A 9,896-nucleotide genomic window follows, 5' to 3' on the forward strand; every position below is an offset into this window, starting at 1 on the left:
GGCGACGATGATCCAGCGGTTCCCCGACGTCGAAGGCGGAAAAGGACCAAGTAGATCCATTCCGATCTGCTGGAAGGGTGCAGTTGCAGGAGAAATAGGCTGCAGGAGTCCGGCCGGCCTCGTCGGAGGTTTCTTGCGTCGCTGGCACTCGTGGCATGATCGTGTGTACAGGTGGACGGTCTTGGGGAGCTTGGGCCAGTAATACTTTTCACGAATACGGGCCAGTGTCCGGCTGTATCCAAGGTGTCCAGACGTCGGGTCGTCGTGACATGCTTGAAAGATCTCCCCTCGAAGGTCGGTCGGGATTACCAGCAGCCACGGCGAGTTGTTGTTCCCGAAGTTCTCTTTGTAGAGTACACCTTGTCGGATGGCGAAGGTCGGCAGTACTCGTGAGAAGACACGTGGCACGGTACTCCTGCCCCCTTCCAGGTGCTCGATTAATGCGCGCAGCTCAGGATCGTCCCGTTGACGTCGTGCCATATCGTCGGTGTTCACTGCTCCTAGGAAGCACTCGTCGTCATTGTCGTCGCTGCAGCCGGAAGGGGTTTCGACGGGGGCTCTGGACAGGCAGTCGGCGTCGCTGTGCTTGCGGCCTGACTTATAGACCACTGTCATGTTGAACTCTTGTAGTCGAAGACTCCATCGAGCGAGGCGTCCTGACGGGTCCTTCAGGTTCGCAAGCCAGCAGAGCGAGTGGTGGTTCGTGACTACACAAAACGGGCTCCCGTACAAGTACGGACGAAACTTCGTTATTGCCCAGACGACCGCAAGGCATTCTTTCTCAGTCGTGGAGTAATTTTTCTCCGCCTTGGACAAAGTCCGACTTGCGTAGGCGATGACTCGCTCGATGCCTTCTTGCACTTGGACTAGTACTGCGCCCAGTCCCGCGTTACTTGCGTCCGTGTGAATTTCTGTTTCCGCATCCTGGTCGAAATGTCCAAGCACAGGAGGAGTCTGGAGTCGTTGTTTCAGTTCGCCGAATGCCTGCTGTTGCTCCTCGGCCCATTCGAACTTCTCGGCGTCCTTCGTGAGATTCGTAAGTGGTGCGGAAATCCTTGCGAAATCCCGAACGAAGCGTCGATAATAGGCACAAAGTCCAAGGAATCTTCGGACGGCCTTCTTGTCTGTCGGCGCTGGAAATGCCGCGACGGCGCGAGTCTTCTCGGGGTCTGGGCGGACGCCTTCGTTACTAACCACGTGGCCAAGGAACTTCAGTTCGTCATAGGCGAACCGGCACTTTGACGGCTTGAGTGTGAGTCCGGCGGTCTGAATGGCTTGAAGAACAGCTCGGAGTCGTCTCAAGTGCTCGTCGAAGTCAGCTGAAAATACTACGACGTCGTCAAGGTAGACGAGACAACTCTGCCACTTCAGCCCTGCCAGCACGGTGTCCATGACACGCTGGAAAGTTGCTGGCGCCGTGCATAGTCCGAAGGGCATCACCTTAAACTCGTACAGTCCATCCGGCGTGACGAAGGCTGTCTTCTCTCGGTCCCGTTCGTCGACCTCGATTTGCCAGTAGCCGCTCTTCAGATCCATCGATGAAAAGTATCGAGAGTGGCGCAGCCGGTCTAGAGTGTCGTCGATGCGGGGGAGTGGGTAAACGTCTTTCTTCGTAACCGTGTTGAGCTGTCGGTAGTCCACGCAGAACCGAAGAGTTCCGTCCTTCTTCTTAACCAGCACGACTGGAGAGGCCCATGGACTGCTTGAAGGTTGGATTATGTCGTCATTGAGCATCTCTTGAACTTGCTGATGGATCACCTCCCTTTCCTTAGCGGAGACTCTGTACGGCGATCGATGCACAGGGCGCGCGTCGTCCTCGGTAACGATGCGGTGCTTGGCAACCGCGGTCTGGCGCATCTTCGACGACGTCGCAAAGCAGTCGCGGTATTCGGCGAGGAGGTTAGCCAGCTGACGCCGTTTAGGGTCCGGAAGCTTAGGGTCAATGTCGAGCTGCGCTGGCGACGTACTGTCTTGCTGGGGCGGCGAGGATTCGTCAGTAATCGCGGTGATTTCGGCGGGATTTCGGAGTTTCTCGATGTGGCCCACGGCTGCACCTTTTGTGAGGTGTTGCGTTTCGTTTCGGAAGTTCGTCACGAGGGCTACAGTCCGCCCGTCCTGAAGTTCAGCTACTCCCCTTGCGACGCCTATGCCTCTTCCCAGGAGCAATTGGAGGCTTCCCTCGAGAAGAACTTCGCCACAGGAAGCTTAATCGATCCCGACAAGTACGAAAACACTCGACCGCGGTGGTAGGTTTACGTGGTTTGCGAGGACTCGGACCGTGGGTGACGTCGCTTGGGGTCCCTCCGCTGGTGGAGCAGGTTTTCGTAGCGTCAGCCGGTTTGTTCCGAGATCGATGACGGCGCCATACTCGCAGAGAAAGTCCATTCCGAGGATAACGTCCCTCGAACAGTCTTGCAGAACGACGAACTTGACAGGGCACGTTTCACCGTGGATGTCGACGCGAGCAGTGCATCTCCCGACTGGTGTGATGAGATGTCCTCCGGCGGTTCGTATTTGGGGTCCTTCCCACGGCGTCATGACTTTTCGAAGGCGGCGGGAGAGCCTCCCACTCAAGACTGAGTAGTCTGCTCCGGTGTCCACGAGTGCCGATGCGTCGAGGCCGTCGATCACAACGTTCAGGTTGTTAGACACCGATGCAGGAGCGTCGTTGTGATGCTTGGGGTCGGGAGAGTGGGAGCGCTCCGTCGTTCTTGGAGGCTCTTTACGTCGGTTGTCTTCGGCAACTCCACCTCCAGGGGTTGCCGCGCCTAGTTTCCCCGGTGAGGAGCGAGGGGTGACAGGCTTTCACGTCGGGGTCGGTGCATCGGCGAAGCTGGACGTCGGGGCGATGGCGACCGGAACTCTCGGCGGGACGTAGGCTCGGGGGACTGGGGTCGTTGCAGGTACTCGTCGATCTTCCGAGGGCGTTCACCATACCGGGGGCGCGGGTCGTTTGGGTGGAATCCGCGCAGCCCGAGTCGTCGGTATGGGCATCGGCGGTACACATGGTCGGCTTCCCCGCAGTGGTAGCAGAGCGGGCGTCGGTCGGCCGTTCGCCACACATCGGTCTTCCGGGGTACACGGGGCTCCTGGCTGGCGTACTGGGGCTGGTCGTCGCGGCGTCGGTCGTGCTGCGGCGCAGGAGACTGGCGTCGGGGCGGCGCGACATAGGCGCGAGGAGGAGGCGGTGGCCGTCGGGCCACTGCGGCGTAGGTCACGGTGGGCTCCTCGGGTGCAGCTACGTTGGCAGGAGCCTCCAGTTGAATAGCCCGCTGAACCTCGTCGCGGACAACTTCGGCTATTGACACCGAAGCCGGCTGGTGGGTAGCAGGCAGGAGCTTCTTAATTTCCTCCCGGACGACGTCCCGGATGATCTGGCGAATGCTGGAGATGCTGGAGCCAAGGTCGCAAGCGGACGGCGGAACCGCGCTGACGCCGGGTAGCCTCTGGTAGTGGCTGGCTCGGGATTGCAGTGCACGCTCAATGTTCGTCGCCTCGGTTACAAATTCTTGAATCGTAGTCGGTGGGTTGCGTACGAGGCCACCGAAAATGTCGTCCTTCACGCTGCGCATCAGGATACGCAGCTTCTTTTCCTCGGTGGACTGAGGGTCGGCGCGGCTGCTCAGGCGGAGGACGTCTTCAACGAAGCTGGTTACCGTTTCGTTGGGCCCTTGAGTTCGTACTTGAAGGAGGTCTTCCGCTCGCTGTCGTCGTGTCTGGTTCGTGAATGTCTCCTTCAGGCCAGCGATACAGGTGTCCAACGACGTAAGCGACACCTCGTGGTTCTCGAACCACTGCCTCGCGGTACCCTCCAAGGAGAAGTAGAGGTTTTGGAGGCGCTCCTCAGTGGCCCATCCATTATGGCGTGCTACACGTTCGTAGTGCAGGAGCCAGTCCTCTACGTCTTCGTGGGTCTCGCCATGGAAGGTCGTCGGGGTTCGCTGGGCAACAGGCAGGTAGACGACGGCGGCGGCGGTCGGGGATTGCGATTGCTGGTCGTCCATCGTCGGCCTCGTAGGCTGCCTGGTCCTGGGTGGCAGAAGTCCGTATTCCGGGTGTAGACCTTGGGTTCGGCGACTGGTCCGAGTTTGAGGTTCCGCGTTGAGTGGTCTTGTCACAGGGCTTGGAATCGGGCTTGCACTGCGGGCCCCGGGAGGGGAACGCTGTACGGGCATGCGGTACCCCGCACCTCCACCAAAATGTCACGGTTGGTGACCAAAAGAAAACAGGAAATAAACAGGGAGAAATAAACGTTTAATGTGGCGAACTTGTGCCGAAAATAAAGAAGGAAACAGAAGAAAGCAGAGCGTCGCGGGCGTCGAAGTCGGCGTGTCAGCAGAATCGAGCGCTAGGGCGAGACTGACTCGACAAGGTCGCGGGCGGCCTCTTATCTAGAGTGCGCCGCTATCTCGAAGATTCGGCGAAAGCGGTTCGAGCGTCGCGTGATCGGGGCGAGAATGAACACGCACTTTCTAGAAAACAAAAGCAGGGATAAATGATAGAAGTTACGTGCGGTACATGAATAAACGGGAACTTTCTGGAGGACCGTGACCGAGCGTTGTTTTCTCAGCCTTGCGCGCGGCAATATCCCGGCCGAGAGAAATCAGGCAGGCGCAAACCGGCCGCGTTTATTTCTAATTGCCCGTTTCTCTTTTGAGCAAATATCGCAAATTCCATGATCCATACCAAGGCTCGCAAACAATTTCTTATATTTATTTCTTTTTTATATTGAATCGTGAATCAGTCGCCGAACTATGTTCATGGTACCCCAGGCATTCTCCTCAAATGTGGCGGCCCTCCAGAGCTTCCACCGGGCCTACCCCGTAGACCACGACGACCACCACCCCGGTTACCGCGGTCAACCATCGATGCGTCCACATGAACTGTCCAGAACAAAAAATATGGGTCGGGTGGGCCTCCAGCCTACCATGGAAAAACCAGCAGCATATCGAAAGAGAGATGGCAGGACCGGGAGTGGCAAGAGCCGTTTCGAGGCCTCACCCCTTTGGAACGGCCTTTGCCCCCCATCTGCAGCCATGCTTGAGTTAAGTCTTCCCGCACCCACCACAGGAAAACTTAACAATCTAGTAGTCAGAGCCGCAGCTTGCATAGAAGACCAGCATGAACAGGAGGCAGCAGCTGGTAAACAACTTCAAGCAGCAGTGAACCTGATTAGAAGGGTCCAACCAGGACTGCTCCGCGAGCCACTCCCTGATGACATCGTTATGATGCCTTCAGGGAGTGGCTCCCGGAGCCAATTGACAACAAGGAACTCGGGCCGGAGAATCTGCTATTTGTACAAAAACGAGCTTCGGGTACAATTGGGGATATACCGCTTTTTACAGTGCGACATCTTTTTTCGTGAACATATGGTTTCTTAAACACGAAGCAATGCATAAATACAAATAAGTAATAAGGTTTTGTGTGAATATTGATCCGATAGAAGATTTATTCTAAACGAATGAAGCAAAAGGTGTCACAAATTAATACAGGAAAATTTTATAGTTAAACCACGTTGAAGAGAAAACTATGTACACAATTTATTGGGATTTACTGATCCAGTTCTGTGAGATCAAAACCGATTATTTAAAACATTTTACAGAAAGATTATAATTGATCATAAAAGAACTTTCCTTCTAGATGAATAAGCAAAGAGCAGACAAAAATGCTTTCTGTAATATGGAAGCATTGCTTTGTGTAATATGTGCACTTAATTTAAAATCAAGGAATTTATATTCTTAACTTCATACTGTTTAGCTTTGTGTACATTTGTTTTCTGGAAGGCATATTTTTCTTTACAAGTACCGGTATTCCGCTATAGGTGAAGGGGAATCACGTCCTTGTCAGGCTTGTGTGTCATTTTGTTATGTGCTTCAAAACAAAGAGTCTTGGATGAACTGTGTTAAATAAACGATTTAAGATTGATCAATTGCTGCTGATGCAAATCAATGCTTCAACACTTCAAAACAATTTCTTATTAGATTTACTGTTTATTGAAGTGTAATTTGATAATTACTACAAATCGAACCTTCTAAACTAGAGAAATGTTTCGCCTTATGTTAAGTAGTGAATAATTATATTTCCCAACCCTTGGCAAATAAAGTATCTCAAGATAGCCACACATAAAAATAGTGCTGTGCGAACAGTGGTTCAAATCAAATAGCGCAGCTTCATCCTTAGCTTGTGCACTGTTGAAAGAATCGGCCGTCTTGGCTTTCTCTTGCATTGTCAAAACTATGCATGACGCAGTGCTATTCTATTCGAACCACTATTCGCACAACCCTAATAAAAAAATATTATCAAACAAAAAACTCCGCAACATTGTGTTACGGCTATTGGTTATTAGACTAATGGACTTGTGTGTTGTCAACACTGTCCTTAGGACTGCGGATAGTGTACGCCGCATGCTTAATCGCTCTCTACTACTAAAAACCTTTTGCTGAGAGCACGTGTACAGCCCAGTATCTGAGAACAATTTAAACAGAATAATTGCGGCCTTATTTGTAGAAAAAAATACATGACAATACAAAACATAATTTCCGCCTATTTAATAGAGTCTCTGCCTTGGACAGCACGGTGGCTGGCTGGTGGGGTGGATTTGAGGCCCCCAGCACAAGAACAAATTTTACCACATCGGTGATTGTTTGATATCCTCCTGTGCTTCTTTATATTACTTTTTACCGAACTATTGGTTTTCACATAAAAAGATTTTGCCGCACAAGAGTCAAATGGTTGTCTGTATGAACTTATGTATCTTATTTCCGACTAGAAAGCTTCTTTATTATATTCACGATGAGGAGACGTGGAATTAACCTGCAGTCAAGGGAGATACTGCGTACGCTACTGCTGCCAATATTATGATCTTTAATTTCGCTCTAACTTTTGTCACACAAAAAATATATATTTTTTTAATGGCAGATATTTAGTGGGCGTGCACAAGCAATGGGTTTTGCTGACAAGTTAAACGCAATGTTGGGGGCACTTGAGAATATCCTTTTACCGTATAAATGTGCAGTCAAATAGGCAGCCGTACAGACTGAACGGCTCAGAATGTTCGCTTCGTTGACTGTAAAAGAAATCCACTAAAATGTTTCAGATTCTTTGATATTAATTGTACTGGATAACGATATTTTGATTTTTTTCCGTAACTTCTTTTGAAAATATATTTAAAAAAACAGAATGTTCACGAGTTTCACTCTTGAGTAACTAGTTTTACAATAGCTATCCAGGTCGTTTTTATGTTTTAGCCTAAGGAAAGGAAAGCGTTAAAAATTATTGTTAAGTGTAGTTTGGTCGTCGAAGAAAAATTTGTTTCCCTTGAGCGAGTAAAACAGATGACATATTTTTACATATTGCTTCGGTTAGGGCACTACACATCATGATAACACTTAAGCTCAGATTCCATTTTGATAACTTTATTAAAAGCAAACAAGTATAGACAAATATGCATTGTGTTAACGACTTTGCTGCTGCAGACGTCGCTATTGAAATAACGCTAAACAGAAATGCAAGGGAGTGGCAACTTTCTGTTTCCCTCGGCGCTCCGAAGTGTTTTTGACTGTTACTGGACCCTCCTCTCGTCGCGATATTATCCTATTATCCAGTCAGGCGCGCCTCTCGTGACCCAGCGTCTTTCAGTAAGACAGATAAGATAACAGGAGTGACGCACGCAACCGGATGACGTTCCCCGACCTTTATTTACACAAGGTACGTGACTTTCAAACACGACGCTGCCCTTATAAAAGCTGCCGCGATAGCGCGTCACATACATTCTCTCCGCACGAAGCAGTCGCACGATATCAACACAATGGTGAAGACAAGACTTTCAGGAATCGTCGGAGTTCTCGATTGGAGGGACCTGGAATTCATGGAAGCCATTCCGAGCTGGTGGACCTGTAAGCTGTGCGGTGCCGTTTCACGCTACACCCTCCTGCTACCTTGTTCCCACGAGTTCTGCGAAGTGTGCAACGATCAAATCACAGCCAAGGGACAGCGGTGCCCGCTCGACGGATGCGAGTATACCGTTAAAGATGTCAAACGACTCGTGGTAAACCCTGTGCAGCTTGGCGAACGGGTAGCTCGCTGCGTGAACTTCAGTCGCGGCTGCAACTTTCATGGTCCTGTGCGGAAGGTCAAGCAACATTTTCAGGATGGTTGCTCTTTCAACACGGTCACTTGCGTCAAGTGTAAACGCGAGGTGCTACACAAGGAGTACCTGGAACATTTCCTCAGCTACTGTCCAGGTTGTGTCACTCCAGCGGTCAACCCAACTTGCGAGGACTCAAACGCTTCTGTCCAAGAAACGGAACTCGCAACGCTTCAAATTTCTGATTCCAGAACAGACGCACAAGACGACATGAATTCTCTTTTGGAACGCATCGCAACGTTCACCGAGAGGGTAAAGGTACTCGAAGACACACTCTCGAGGAAAATTTGCGAAACTTTGCCAACACGCAGAAGGAGCTCCACCCACCTCATGGTGCAGGGTCGCAGTACGATCAAATCCGCCTCCTGCTGCATTGGCGGCTTCTACTGTAGAGAAACCAATGTTTCTACGAGCCATACTACTAAGGGCTACAGCCAAAGTGTCATGGTAGCTGGGTACACGCTTAAGGTGAGCAGCAATTTCCAGTTTGAAGATAACTGCACGTGGCTCTCCCTGTCCCTGATGATCTGTGAAGGTCCGTTCGATAGCTTTGTGAGCTGGCCTTTTCGGAAGAATTGCACCGTGATTCTGGTGCATCCTATTGACTCTAGAAAGAACGTCAGGCGCCCCGTCTCCACAGAACTCATGGACAACCGTTGTTATCGGTGGTTCAGAAAACCGAAACCTGGAGAAGATAACGAAGAGTTCGGACACCAGTTATTCGACTCCAAAGACGTGGCGTTCATGGGCTTTGTTGTAAACGATTCAATTTGTGTTTCCATCGAGGTAGAATAAGCTTTTAATGAATTTGATGTTTCGCATTCTGCATTACTACTATAATCAAAGAAATAATTTTAAATGTAAAATGAGCGCTTTTTTAATTATTTATTTCGTATAACGTGAAAGTGAACAATTTGTTTTTGTGATGCTTTGCGAAATTGTGGAGTCATTTTTTTAGGTATTGTATTTTGCAGTTTGTGGTATGTGTATAAAGTGCTTTGTAAAAAGTACAATTTGTCGTCAAATTTTTTATTGCATTCGAATACAACATCTTTTACTGCCTTAATATTGAACGTATAAAACTCAGAGGACAAGCGCAGGATAACCACCATCTTTAATTTAGCAAAAACGTTTATTTCGGGTAGGAAAATTCCACCCTGAACGAGATCCCTGAACGAGAACGAGATAGCCAATAAATTCGAGGTTATTTGGCCTTGTTCGAAACCCCAGGAGGCAAACTAAAATTCAAAAGGGAAGATTCATCCTTGGAAGGGCTACAATTTTTAGACATGCGATTGAAAAAAAAAAAAAAAAAAAAAAAAAAACGAAGGTGTTTTTTGGCCGATCTGGCAGCGTTCAGAAAATCCAGTGCTCCCTTTTGAGAGTGCTCGTTCCAAGCCAGTTAAAAATAGGTATCATGAAGACGTTAATCTCATCAACTAAAGCGAAATCCTTTCAGAATTCGGCAACAGAGAGCAAAAAGGACCAAACTTGACGACTCCTGCGTTCCGAATATCCGGTGGAACGCCTTGTGTTCGTTTTCCGCCAGCTTATTAACCCAAAAGTAACTAGAGAAGCGCCTTTCAGTCGAAGGATAGCCAGCATGCCATACATTCATAATGCTTCTTATGGTATTCGATCCATTGCTTCACACTATGACACGGAAGTTCTTTTCCCCAGTGGATTCAAATTAGCAAGCATGTGCAACGTGATCAACCAAAAAGAAGCATCCAAGTCAGCTTGCAAAAGA

At 49.7% G+C, this 9,896-nt stretch overlaps 1 protein-coding gene across 1 annotated transcript; it reads left to right on the forward strand.

The window, feature by feature from the left end:
• Positions 1 to 7,706: 7,706 nt before the first annotated feature.
• LOC8043518 lies at positions 7,707 to 9,465 on the forward strand. The gene has a single exon (XM_029987229.4). The coding sequence runs from the start codon at positions 7,808 to 7,810 to the stop codon at positions 8,939 to 8,941; it is 1,134 nt and encodes a 377-aa protein (XP_029843089.2). The 5' UTR covers positions 7,707 to 7,807; the 3' UTR covers positions 8,942 to 9,465.
• The last annotated feature ends 431 nt before the right edge of the window (positions 9,466 to 9,896 follow it).

Source organism: Ixodes scapularis, unplaced genomic scaffold, assembly GCF_016920785.2.
Source record: "Ixodes scapularis isolate PalLabHiFi unplaced genomic scaffold, ASM1692078v2 PGA_scaffold0__279_contigs__length_252992795, whole genome shotgun sequence".
Lineage (NCBI taxonomy): Eukaryota > Metazoa > Arthropoda > Arachnida > Ixodida > Ixodidae > Ixodes > Ixodes scapularis.

Excerpts from the sequence above, each read along its gene's own strand:
- LOC8043518 (XM_029987229.4), top strand. The coding sequence starts at position 7,808 with ATGGTGAAGACAAGACTTTCAGGAATCGTCGGAGTTCTCGATTGGAGG.